Source organism: Macrosteles quadrilineatus, unplaced genomic scaffold (assembly GCF_028750875.1).
Source record: "Macrosteles quadrilineatus isolate MER2022 unplaced genomic scaffold, UCM_ALF_1.0 Scaffold_1__1_contigs__length_201487025, whole genome shotgun sequence".
Taxonomy (NCBI): Eukaryota; Metazoa; Arthropoda; class Insecta; order Hemiptera; family Cicadellidae; genus Macrosteles; species Macrosteles quadrilineatus.
In genome coordinates, this window is record NW_026542594.1 from 154513425 (window position 1) to 154527751 (window position 14327).

The 14327-nt window shown below is 36.9% G+C and overlaps 1 protein-coding gene across 5 annotated transcripts in view; it reads right to left on the minus strand.

Moving 5' to 3' along the window:
- LOC128987870 (neurofibromin) overlaps window positions 1-14327 on the minus strand; it is a 79407-nt gene that overhangs the window by 43517 nt on the left and 21563 nt on the right. For all 5 annotated transcript variants that reach the window (XM_054408955.1, XM_054408972.1, XM_054408946.1 and 2 more), the window contains 10 exons: window positions 10707-10870; window positions 9306-9477; window positions 8933-9072; window positions 8286-8501; window positions 7515-7631; window positions 7185-7369; window positions 6251-6462; window positions 5552-5808; window positions 4210-4302; window positions 3822-3955 (listed from right to left, as the gene is read on the minus strand). In XM_054408955.1, the coding sequence (XP_054264930.1) occupies window positions 3822-3955; window positions 4210-4302; window positions 5552-5808; window positions 6251-6462; window positions 7185-7369; window positions 7515-7631; window positions 8286-8501; window positions 8933-9072; window positions 9306-9477; window positions 10707-10870 (1690 nt within the window). The remainder of the gene's footprint in view (window positions 1-3821; window positions 3956-4209; window positions 4303-5551; window positions 5809-6250; window positions 6463-7184; window positions 7370-7514; window positions 7632-8285; window positions 8502-8932; window positions 9073-9305; window positions 9478-10706; window positions 10871-14327) is intronic.

Here is a 14327-nt window from a genome sequence, read left to right on the forward strand (position 1 = left end):
TTCTCCTTCAACTTGAAGTAAAACCGCTCCAAGACCTTTTTTTGAAGCATCACAAGAAAGAATCGATGGTTTTTGCGGATCGTAAACAGTCAAACATGGCTCTGATGATAAAATCTGTTTTACTGTGACAAAAGCTTTTTCTTGAGCTGGTCCCCAAAAGAAATCGTTTTTAGTCTTTAGCAAGCTCGTAATTGGCTCCAAAATCTCACTGCGGTTCGGAATAAATTTTGCCAGAAAAGTGATCATGCCCATGAATCTTTGTACTTCATTAGCGTTTCTTGGAGCTGGTAAGTCCACAATCGCTTAAACCTTGCTTGGATCAGGCTTGATTCCGTCCTTAGACAGCACAAACCCCAAAAATGTCACAGTCTTCTTGCAGAACTCCGACTTCTGCTTATTCAAGGTGATTCCATTATCTTGCACTCTCTCTAGAACAGCCCTAAGACACTCGTCGTGTTCTTCTTTCGTTCTTCCCCATATCAGACAGTCGTCAATGTGCACTAAACAGTTTTTTGCCCCTTCTAAAGCTTTTGACATGCGGCGCTGAAACTCTTCAGGAGCGGACGTAATTCCAAAAGGTAACTTACGGAATTTATACCTCCCGAAAGGGGTGATAAATGTCGTGTAATCTTGTGACTCCTCTGCAAGGTTCAGTTGCCAGAACCCGGAATTCGCATCGATCTTGCTGAAGTACTTGGCTCCCGCAATCTCGGCCAATGAAAGTTCAATCTTTGGAATAGGATAAAACCGACGTTTCACACTGTTGTTGAGTTTGGATAGGTCTACGCAGATCCTAACCCCACCTCCCTTTTTTGCGCAAACTACCATTGGTGCGCACCAATCAGTCGCGTGTTCAACTGGAACAATCACTCCTTTCTCAAGCATATCGTCTAACTGTTCTTTCACCTTGGTTTTTAAAGGTATTGGTACAACCCTGGGGGTGGATATAGCGTAAGGAACTGCATTCTCCTTCATTTCAATCTTGTACTCTCCTTTCATATTTCCCAACCCTTGAAATAAATTAGGATACTTAGTAGCCCAGTCAATATCAGGTGAATCTACAGAAAAAATTCTCCTCACCAGGTTCAGTTCTTCACAGGAACGTCTGCTAAGAAGTGGAACAGTGATCTCCTCAGAAATATACGCAAGATCATAAACTGATACACCCTTATGTTCAAGCTTTAGCCTTAAAGTTCCCAAAATATTGATTCGTTCTTTCTTCTTTGCGCTAAACACAGGGGATTTGCACTTTCCTAGAGGCAGAGTCTTAATAAAATCACCGACAACTCCTACTGGAATCATGGTTACATCAGCTGCTGTGTCAAGTTTAAATTTTATAAGACCTAAATCTTGGTTTCCAAAGCTTGCTTTTACCTCCTGGACCCAGGCTTTGTCACTGTTGTCTATATTCCCTATGAAAATCTCAGGGACCTGTTGATAACCACTGTCTGAATCTTGCTGTTCGATTTCCTTAACAACGTTTTTGTTTTTTCTCATCCACTTTTCGCGGGAGGGACAGCATCGAAAAAAATGTCCAATCTCAGAACATTTGTCACATTTGGCTTTCCTAGCAGGGCATTCGGCCAGTGATCCGTGCCAGTTATAACCACACTTCCTGCACTTTTTCCTCATAGCATCCTCAGTGAATTTCTGTTCACCAGCTCTTTCAGACAGATTTGTTTTACCGACTTGTACTGACGTTTTATTCACCATAAAAACATTAGTATTGGCGAGTTCACGTTTTTGGCGTTCTAGCTTCTCGTGTTGGCGCAAGGTATTAATTGCTTTCTCCAGAGTCAATTGAGAGTCCAGCTGGAGTCTATCACTTAGAGCCTCATCTTTCATACCAATGATGAGGACCAGAAGCACCATCTCATCGTTCAGTTCACCCCATGCACACGTTTTTGCAAGACAATGCAAATCTGTTATGAATTTTTCAGATGGATCACTCCCTTGCTTGTGTCTCAGAAATTTTGTTCTCTCATAAATTATATTTCGTCTTGGCACAAAGTATTCATCGAAGGCCCGAAGAGCCTCGTCATAAGTATTCGGTTTTGGTGAAAACAAATCGAAAATATCTTCACTCCTACTACCCATTGTAAACAAAAGTACATCGATTTGCCGAGCGTCGGAAGTGATATCCAGACCGCACCCCCGTCTGTACCTTTGAAAGCGATTCCTCCAGGAATGCCACTCATTCGGAGTAAAAGAGAAGGTTTCTGGAGTTGGTAACGTCAGATTTATCATCGGAGTAGGACACATTACTGCATTATTTTCTCGGTTTGTTTGTCCCAATGCAAAACCTAGTGACTCACCTTCAATCTTTCTAGAATCCCTTTCTGACATGTAGTTGAATTCACTTTGGGCATCGTTCTCCTCAATGTCCTCATACCTTTGCCTACGAGTATTTCGTTTTTTTCTGCCCTTAATTGACATTATGCGTGGTTTTAGACTTTGTTCGATAAAAAAAATCCACTAAGCTGCCACCATGTTCTATTTCTTATACAAGAATATTATTCACACATCTTGCTTCAACAAACTCTATTTCCAAACTAAACCAATGTTTACAAAAACATGTTTACAAAAATCATCTGACAACAAAACGTATTTAAACACAAATAAATCATATGATAAAAAGAACAGACTTAGTACAACAAAATCAAGAATGGCTGCCCTAGTATGAACATCTAATTTTGCAAATGAAGTCACAATAGGCCTTTATGATGGAGGCAGTATCAACCTGGTAACCAGTGGGTGTTAGAAAAACGTGTTGACAATTGTTTTAGCGAATTTCCCATATAGGGAATAAGCTATTACCGTAGTACTCACGGTGAGACCTGGACCCGGGACAAATTTACTTTTCGTTTTGAGGTCCCTAGAGGCCAAAAACACTATCCGTTCAAATTCATATATATATATATATATATGTGTTAGCACGATAACTCAAGCAAAAATGATCCGATTTTGATGAAATTTGGTATAAACGTGTAAACCTACATTTATTTGAACGAGTTCGCGAACCAGCATGATCCGACTATGGGAACGGGGGTTTATGAGGGGTTTTATGGGGTAAAAATTGGGTTTTCCCATTTTTGACCCTAAAAACACAAATTTTCACAATTTCTTTCCAAACCATTTTGTAGAGCTTAAAAAAACAAATAATTTAGTATATTGAAGCGTTATTGTACGCCTAATGGTTACAGAGAAAATTCCAAAAAATTGTAAATTTAAAATTCCCATGTTATTCTTATGGAGAATAAGTCAACTGTTGTAGTTTGCTTGTTTATGAACACATTTTGATAGAATATGTAAAATACATTCATTTCTTACTAAACTATTAACATTTTACAACAAAAAACACCTTTTTACCCTCCCTGTTGCAGCAAACCTAAGTACTCGTTAAACTAACTCTATTTAAATAGGGAATAAATGTGATATTTTTCAGGAGGCATTTTAGTGTAAATCCAATCAGGCAAATGAAAATTCGCTTAGTCTGCAGGTTTGCTGCGGCGGGGGTATTTAAGTGTACATACAAAGTTAAAAAATACAAGCCTACCTTGAAATTTTGGGTTATTTTTCAAATACATACTGTGTACACAGACACACATATTAGTATAATATAATAGAAATATATTAAATCAATTTGAAAGAGGTCCCACCTATTTAAATGTTTTGTGGATATAGCAGGATTCAAACCCATTCCTCCCGCAAAGAAGTCTGAGCCACTAACCCCTAGGCTTTCAACACACACAAAGAATTCAATCAAGGCCGAACAAAACTTGTACGACCAATTCAATTTTGATAATGTTATATTACATTACCTATAGCAGGATTGATGAACCGCAAGAAGATGACTGTCCCGACTGCTCCGATGTTGTTCTGAGGAGCTTGAGGGAACCTCTTGCTGAGGACTTGATACAAACAGTGGCACATGCTTCTCAGTTGCGGGGGGAATCTGGCCACAATTTATTATTAATAGCTTTTTCAACTTTATAAACAAACCTAACATGATGTCGGGTAAAAAACTGTTTATTGCTTTAAACCATTTTGATAAAAAACACTTATAGAAATTAATTGGGGATATTTATCCACATTTAAACTTGAGATTTGATAGTACTTAACTATTTAAACAGTAGGCAAAAATGGATTATGTGTTATGAAACAAATGTAAAAAATTAATAAAATAGATTGATGAGATGGTTTACTTACTTGTCAGCAGAAGATACTATCGCATCAAAGACTTTTTGAGTCAGAGCAATAAGGTTTCTTCTATTTTGTTCAATATCTTCTCCTTGTCCCAACCTATATGACAGAATTAATTTTAACGTTAATTCTGTTATGAAACAACAGTGTAATTAATATTTTTTTATTTTAAGGTAATGGTATCAGCATAAACTTTTGACAACAAATTTACAATAACGATCTACCAATGTCCAAGAATTGGTGACATCAAGAATTGGCACATCACTACTAAAAATAATTCATCTCTCTCTAACACACACACTGCGATTGTGAACAACTTTAAAAGATTAAGCAGCAATGTGAGATCCTAGGACGATGTGTATGGTTGCCATATGGTAATGTGTAAAAAAGAGGAGATTTTAGCTGGTAACCCCCACTATAATAGTGGATAAAAATTATCGGGCTAGCAAAATTGTAAACCTGGTACATAGCAAAAATACTTTAACAGAAACTTTAAGGGTCATAAACTTATAATAAAAATGATATCAGTGGCTCGAAAGTAAACAAGTTTTTCTTATTATTTAAATGGAACTGTCAAAAACGACCAAACCAGTTGTTACCGCTATTAGCCTATATACATTCGGGCCAGTAACGTAATTTGTTTATATTTATTAGTCTATACCGTTTCTGTTCAATATTCGTGCTTCATTGTCAAAGGCACATGAAAACATAAAATGTTGCATTGCTTGTCACAACAAAACGCTCTCTTCTGCTAGGCTTTGGTAGTGAACACAAATACTTAATACTTTCAGACTGGCCGGCAGACGCAAATTGAAGGACTGGGAGCAATAAAAACAGACGATAAAGGACGTTGCTGGCCAAAGTGAAACCAAGGATTAAAAAAACGTTAGTAGAGAGAACAAGAGTTGCATTTTTCAGTTATTGCATAACAATATTTGCAAACACAAACATTTATTTTATTCCAAAAGTGCCGTTATATAATGTATTTTAATAGAGAGTAAAAAAGAAGAGATTTTTCATGTTTTTCAGAATTCCCCGGAGCTAAATTTTGAACGTCAAAATCCGGTAATCTCCGGGGAAATCTAGGAAAATGTCAGCCCTAACGATGTGCCTAGGAGGTTTGGCAGTCCTAGTTTAAAATATTTTTTGTCAGATCCCAGCTACTGGGTTGCATTATGACAAGCGGGTCTCGTCAAAACGCTGTAAACATTAAGTTAATTGTTGTAGAGTAACAATGAAGTTTCTTCTTCCAAGCAAATTATCAATATGAATGCAACCCTTTGAGAAAATTTAGGTAACAAATAGTTTGGATTCAAAAGTTGTCTTTAATTTGACAGGCCTATTTTACCTTGCCGGATCAACCTCTAAACTGGGAGCTTGGTCTTCTATGAGAGGCCGCACGAGAGGTTCCAACAGACTCTGCAAGTAGCAGGCGCCGTAGATCTTGAAGCAGAAGGCCATGATCTTGGACCCGAGGGAGTTGCCTCTGAACAGAGTCTGCATGCAATCTGAGACCTCCACCTCTCGGTAGAACATGTTCCACAGTAGAGGAGACAGCAAGTGCTTGGCATCAAACAGTGTAACAAACACTCGGGCCAGTTCATCCTGCAAAATGGCAGATAAGATATCTTGTAAAATATTAGGTATACAAAGGGAACTTGGAGCCTACAACTAACTGAACCAAGTGTATTTAACAGACTAATGAATTCTTATAGAAAAGATAAAACTAAATTCTAAATTGTTAATCTAAGACTACAGAAGATTCAAAATTAAAACAATCGTAACTACATGTTTTTAAATATTAATTTTCAACAACAATTTTTAAAAGAATAGCAGTTATATTGCTATCAAGTTAATTTCTAATAATTTCTCAAAGTTAAAACGGTACTTTAGTATCAGCTCTAATGTAAAAAATATGTAACTTACAAATTTGAATTTAAATAATATCAAAACATGCTGATTTTGTTCTAAGACAAACTATGGACAATTTTCAACAGGAATGAAAGGGAAATATACACACACAACTTGTACATAGTAAAACACTCACCATCTGAGACGTAGTGACTACATTGGCCAGAGCCATGGCTATGGGCAGTTCTCCCTTGTCACTGATCATAGTCACAAGTTGCACAAGCTGTTCAAACCTGTCGGCCAGAACAGTCTCTGCTAAGGTGTCAAACTCCGTGCCTTGCTGCAGGATCTTGGTCAACACCTCCATGAATGCAGCTCTGGTCTGTAGATCAGGGTTGTAGCCCAGGTCTGCAACGCAACAGTAGCATTGTGAACAGGAGTGCCATCGTATAACACCATACAAGATAGAATAAAGCAGTAGTTTGCTGTATACACTACAAGGAGGTGTAAAGAGATATGTCCAAACACTTTTCTCTTTACACAAGTCAACTGACAATGGACTAAAATAAGGTTTGACCTCTTAGCCTACAGAAATCTAATCACCTAATTCAAACTTGATGAGAGAAATGTTTTTCCTTTTCATCGTAGTTGGCTACTATGATAAGAATAAACGGAGGATAAAGGAATACAAGGCTACTACTATGAATCCAATGAGAACGTTACCTACATAGGCTACTAACCACGTTTTTAGTAAATCATTTTTAATCATTCCACATTTTGTTAGAATTTTCACATGTTCCAATCACAAAACTCACAAGTTTTAAATAATTTTCCACAGGACTTGCACATGCACACACAGTAAGGATAATAATTTGAATCAAAGTAATATAAAATTATTTGTAAATTATTTATAATGCATGATTTGTACTGAAATGTCACATATTCATTGCTGATCTTCAGCTTCTGTATTGTGAATTTTGTGATGAATAAATTGAATTTAATTGAATCTTCTTTTGTAATGCTCGATTGACGTCAAAAAATGTACACTACTGATCAGAACATAGTATAATATGTAGAATATTACTTTTTTCAAACATTAATTATTATTGTACTTGAAAGTAGACACTGACCAATAGAGTGCATGAGACCACTGTCAATGTTGGCAGAGAGCAGGTTGGACATTGCCTGTATAGTAGCGTTTCTCAAAGTGTTGAGCTTGCTAGCGTTGACACGCTGTCGTCCCGTGTCTTTGCCTTCTATCTCAGACGTTACATCCGTACAGTCATTCAGCAGGTTCATGAACAATGTGAAATACCTGTATAAAACAGCAGATTTAAAAAATCTCAACAAGATAACTGACTATAATAAAAACGGTCAAGAGTTCTGTGATTCAATGAGATGATGATAAATTTGACAGAGCAAAGATATTTAAGCAAACAAATAATATCTAGTAGACTTACTTTAAAAACAGTTGACTCTTGGCCTCCATGAGGTCTCCTCTATCAGATTCCTCTGGTTGAAGAGGCAGCCCTCTCAGTAGAGCTGCCACAGCTTCCATACAGGCTTGGTCCAAGTCTCTGAAACATCCCACACATACATCAACATACAATTCGTTTCAACAGCTCATTACAACTCAATTGAAATGAACTGTGTATACAAAGAGCGTTAAATAATAATTTTGATTGTAGACTTAATAATCAAGGACAGTAGCCAAAAATGCACATTTTGCTAAAATCAGATTGAAACTGTCCATGTGATTGACACAGTGTATGAGAAGGTGAGGTGTAGGCTACTAAAAATAAACATTACAATTGGGTGGACCGATGGTTCTAGGTGTTGTGAGCTTGCTATGGCCAAAATCTCAACTAATAAACCAACATGTATAAATTGCAATCAGTAATATTTAAATGAGTCAGGTTTGTCCTTAAAGAACAGCATAATACTGTGGTAATTGATTTAACCAACACAAACCCACAAATTATGTATGTCTATAACAGTTAAACAAGTATTTGCAGTCAAAAATTATCCTATTCCATTAGTGACAGAAATAGTATTTTATCTCCTTACATCAATAACTCAAAGTACTAACATAGAAGAAACAACCTATTCTGAGATAAAATACAAATAGAAATAAATTTCACAGTAACTAACGTACAAAAAGGTGTTGTTGAAATATTGGAAAACAGTGTGTATTATTAGTCCTTATTTTATGTGTGATTGTGATGTTAGACCTGGTAATGGAGCTGACATCTCCAGAGCTGGGAGGAGCAATCTGATGTGAGGTGCCCATCACCCAGTCAGTCAGGTACTCGACCAGCTTGTTGCGGAACTTCATCTCCTGACGGAACGCTAGGTCATCTCTCCTCATCATCATAGCCTCCACCAACTGGCACAGTTTGGTCTTGATGTGGATGGCATGAACTGTCATGTCTAGGTGTCTCACATACCTAACCCAACATAACAGGCATTCATTCTAATAGACCATCTATTGTTAGAGCTTTAATCAGGTTGTTAAAAAAAGTTAAACATTTTTTTTGCACTCAAATCTTCTTAGACCTACTTATTTTTATATCCCAAAATGTAACCACATTGTAAGTTTGTGAGAAAAAACTCTTCAACATAAATTTATAAAACTTTAACCCTTTGTATTAGAATGGCGAGTATAGGTTGCCGCCCGCCATTTTCCCTACTGATCAAAAATAGCAACCTACTCACAAAAAAAAAATCAAAAATCAAAAAAGTTTATCTTTGCAGTTGAATTGCGAGTATAGGTCACCGGGTGCCATTTTCTCAACGGCTCGAATGGCGACCTATACTCACCGAAAAATGAAAAATAAATTCGACTTCAAAGGGGTAACTTTAATCTGTCTCACAGTACCTCACTATGGCCAGCATCATTCCCTCAATGCTTGTAGCCCCTAGGTGTTCTGATGGTTGCTCAGTCTTACTGTCCAGTACGTTTTTCATTATGAAGATGATATGCTCAATAAACTGTGTGTTAAAGTCTGACACAATCACCTGCAACGGTAACAGCTTTTAAGTTTAAATGGTATTTTTAACTCTTTCTTCAAAACATTAGCTTGAGGCAACAAGTTCTGTTACAGATGGAGAGTTGCTTGGAGGAGGCACACTCTGGGGCTTCTGGTGGCATCGGTACTACAGGTAGGTAAAGGTTGTTACCAGACATTTTATAATAACTTAATGTAAAACTAAACTAATATTTAAGAAATAGTAACTAGTAAAACAATTACCTGTCCCTGTTGGTCAAAGAACTTTTCAACAATAGTTTTGATTTGATCAAATAGTATTGGGTATAAAGCTGGTGACATCTCATGACCAACCAACTCTTTGACATGTTTCTGGATCTGAGCTCCGAGTTTCTCATTGCAGCACACCAACAATCGAAGCAACTGTCCAACAAATCTGTGTCAAAATGCAACAGAAGGTTATTGAAATATAATATATATAGACTTAAAGGTAAAAAGGATGGCTTCATTAACTTGAACCTTGGTATCTAAAATTTTTCATAATCCCGGTGAAATCCCAGAGCAAACTGACAATGCTAAAAGTACCCTTATAAGTAAAATTTTTTAAATATTTAACCTTAATAAGTTGTACCATTTTGTGATCAATAATACAGTACTAAACCTCTATTAGGCCTACTCAATACTATATGCCGTACTTTGCCAGTTGGCTGAGTTTTAATTCTTGATGAGACATTAAAATCTATCTTGTTTGTTTGGCTGGTATTGTTAGCCTGTCAGTTTCATTTATAGAAATTATTTTGTTCAACGGACATCATATTGTCAGCTTCGCATAAATGTAAAAGATTGGCAGACAAACAAGTTTTTAAGGTTAAATGACCGGTTAAATAAAACGTTGATATCCCTAGGGAACGTGGAGTTCTGCCAAACAACTTTTCAATGATTTTAAAAACCGTGAAAAGTGTGAGGCTGAAGATGTATTTTACACTTGTGCCGTTTAAAACAAAAGTCAAACAATTAAGACTTACATTGAAATTAATTATACCGTTGCCATAAAAATACTGTGCTGTGGATTGTGTATGCACAATAATTGGTTTTATATTACTTCTGCAGCTACTCTTCAGTAAGTAGAAATAGTTTGAGCTCAAGCTTCAGGATGTAAAAGAGTTATGAAAGACATGAAGTAACAAGATTGTCAGAATTCTTATGTGTTGAGTTTTTGGTGCAACAACTTGATGACTCGAACCTCACTTACTCAAAAACTTCAAAAACTGGAATTCTTACCCTTCCCCTTTCAGTATCGAGATATCAAGTTCGCACTGTATTATTCTACACTAGCAAAATTTATTCAATCTGTCATTACAATGCAAAATGCAACTCAACTCCTTCCCTATCACTGCAAAACTGTTCATTAGTAAAAGACACTGGATGTAGACACTGCCCTCTTTTGCAGCCTCGTCTCAAGAAAAAGAGTGAATTCCTGCATAGTTGTAAGTAGAAATCTGGTATAAACTATGTCCTAGTAGGTACACATTAAGGAAAATTTACAAACAAGTTTCCAAAAATCGAATCAATTCTTGAAACTTAAATGTCGGTGTCTGTTGTTATATCCCAAACAAATTGTAGGTTTATTTTACAGGAGGACTTGGCTTGTTAGTGTAGACTTACTGAGTAACTGGACAATACTGGACTTCTTGTGCGGCGTTGGGTAGTACATTGCACTTTCTGTCTGACGCACAACTCACAGGTCTGCAGGGCGACCTACGTTGTAGACAAACTCCACCCAGCGCACACAGAAACCCTGTCATGTTGGCCCACTCATTGATCTGGTCCTATACATGTACATTACTGAGTTACTTAATAATATCTTGTGAGGAATTAGATAATACATAGCATTTTCTGTCAGACGCTCAAGTCACAACCTCGGGTACATACATAGCATTACATACATTATGTTACATATACATTCCCTCAAATCAGTATTTCATATCCTCGTTCATTTGTCTACTTCTCAAAATAAAAAAAAAATTGAATTATATCTGTATAAGTTAAATTATATCTGATGGCTCTCACAATGGAAAGTTGACTCAAGCACTTCTCACAATCTTAATTTTGCTCCAAGATGGCGCCAAACAAATGTGGTCTGCAAGAATGTGTGCGAAATATTTCGCCAAACAGTAAAAAGATTAAGTGCTTTGGAAATTGTATGATGTGGTTTCACATTAATTGTGCCAGTGTATCAAATGAGGAATTTAATTTATTCAAGGAACTTGGTGATAAAGCTCATTTCATGTGTGAAAGCTGTCGGTTGCTGACTTCTGTTACGTCTCAACAGGCAACGGGTAAGATTGATCTTAAAAGTGACGATGTTTGTAAGAACTCAACTCTGGACGATACGACAGCAAAATCACTTTCTGATCAGGTTTCTAATTTAATTACTAATCATACTGACCTAAGTGAGAAAATCAAATTCTTATTGGAAGAAAACATAAAGTTAAGGGAAGCATTGACGAACCAAGCTGAAGTAATTGGTGACATTGTTTTAAATAGATCTGACAAAGACTCATATGCTAGTAAATTAAAAGGACATTTATTAGGCCCATTAACAACTGATTTTTCATACAAAAGTGCTGATAGTAATTTTTCTCAATCATCAGCGATGACTGAACATGGTTTTGATCATACTAGTAAACAAAATGTTTCGTCTGCTAGTGCCCGCAACAGGATAAAGTCATGTTCGGTTTTGCAGTTCAGTGAAGCTGTGCATAGGCAAACAGAGAAAGGTGGCTCATATCATCTAAACCCAACTTCTCGAATTCACCCGGCAAAGAGTAAGCAACAGTCCAGCAACTCCACAGAGGTTACTGTTACTCGAGCTGTGAACCCTGAAAACTGTTTTCGGGAACAATCCGTTCCAGTTTCTGACTCCGATTCGGACTCATTTCAAACCGTAACTTCTAAACGGGAAAAACAGCGTCGTCGAAGATGGACTGCATCTGATCAAGTTGGCTCTGGTTCTGGTAGCAAGGCTGACATCAAGATTAAGCAGAATCAGCAAAAACCAAATAAACCGATGTTTATAACCGGATCCTTGTCAAACTACGGTGATAACCTAAAAACTGCAGAGAGGAAATCGTTCTTATTTGTGTCAAGACTGGGACCAGACACCAAGCCAGAGGACCTCGATGTTTTTTTAAAGTCTAAAGTGAGCGATGAAGTATTTAAGGTTGAAAAGCTGTCAGCAAAGTATCCAGATGAGTATTCTTCCTTCAAAGTTGTCCTTCCATCTCGGGTCGAAAAGGTAATCTTTAAGCCTGATTTTTGGCCAAAAGGCGTTTTTGTAAATAGATTTGTGATAAAAAACAAAGGTTCTTTAAACTCACAGGACAACCATACCCTCCAACCCTCGTAAGTAAGAATGAGGTGTCAGGGTGTAGGCCTAGGACCAGCCACTCTCTGAAAACTCTGTTATGGAATAGTCGTAGCCTTTGTGATAAGGTTAATTTTGTTGAACTGTCCGCTGATGACTTGAGGAGCGATGTTATATTTATTACAGAACACTGGCTCCTTGAGTCTGAAATTACTGTTTTTAAAATAGAAAACTTTGTTTTGGGCTCTTGTTACAGCAGGCCTGGAATGCACAGAGGTGGATCGGCTATATTTATCAGAAGTAAGCCTAATCTAGACTTAACCTGGAAGGCTGTGCCTCGTTTAACTAATTTGGCCATTATGAATGTTTTTGAAGTTAGTGCTTGTTTGCTGGACAATCCTAACATCTTACTAGTTTGCATTTACCGTATTCCTGATAAAACAAACTTTAAAACGTTTTTACATAAATTGAGTGAAATGTTACAAATTGTTAGCTCAATGAATTGTGATATCCTAATTGCCGGTGACTATAACATCGATTTGAGAGACAGTTACTGCCCATTTAAAACGGACTTCAGCAATTTGATTACCAGTTTTGGACTCAACCTCATGTTAACTGGAGAAATTACTCGGCCTAGCTCTGTCAACCTACTAGAGGGCTCCTGCATTGACAACTACTTGACAAATCTGCATCCTTCTCGCTGGTCTGCTGCGGTTATACCAACTACTGCGTCGGATCACTACATGGTGTCTTCTTCGCTGGACTTGGCTGTTGCTGCAGCATCTAATCAGCGTCATAAGGGGCCTACTAGGAGACTTTACCGGAGACATGTAAATAGCAACAATTCAAGTTTATTTAATAGCTACATTAGGACCTCTGACTGGTTCGATATTTACTCTGTATCTGATGTTAATGTTAAAATTTGTCTTTTTATTAATGTATTTTTAATGTATATAAATTGCTGTTTTCCATTTAAAATGGTTAAAAGTTCACTACATACTAATAGTTCTGCTGGTCATTGGTACACTCACGAGCTTAGGCTATTGAAAGAAAAATGTCTAGATCTATTTCATCTAAGCAAAACAACTGGTTTGGAGGTTCATAAAAATCATTACAGAAGCCACATGAGTGTGTACAACAATAAAGTAAAAGAAGCAAAGTTAGTTTATAATAACAATCGCATTCTAAGAGCCTGTAATAAACCCAAAGAGATGTGGAAAATTATAAAAAATAGTTTATCTATTAACGAGTTACCAGTTATGAAGGCTAACAACAACAATCTTGACGCAGAAGCCTTTAGTTCCTTCTTTGTTGATAGCATTAGTAACTTAGTTGATAATATTCCTAATAATGTAAATAGTATTGATGTATTTTTAGAAAATGTTCCTGTTGTTGATGTTAGATTTGATTTCTCTGAGGTGTCAGTTGAAAAAGTGTTTGATGCTATTAATAATTTAAGTAACAGTACCAGCCTAGACATATTTGGTGTTTCTTCTCAGATGCTTAAAATAAGTAGTGCTTATATCTGTGAAGTTTTGGCTCATATCTTTAATTCATGCATTTCCAGTAATACTTTTCCAGATAAGTTTAAAGTGTCAAAGGTTGTTCCAATCTTTAAGAAGGGGAACAGAAGCATTCCTGGGAATTACAGACCAGTAGCATTGGTTCCCACAGTGTCAAAGGTCCTTGAGAGATTACTTTCATGGCAAATCATCCATTTTTTAGAATCTAACAGTCTTTTGTCTGGTGTTCAGTTTGGCTTTCGAAAAGGCCGGTCAACCACAGATGCAGTGTTAATGTATATTCAAGATACTTTGGATGCGATGGAGTTGAAAAAGGGTGTTTGCTCCAAGTTCTTTGATCTCTCAAGGGCTTTTGACACTGTGTCACATCAATTGTTGTTTAGAAAACTAAGATTT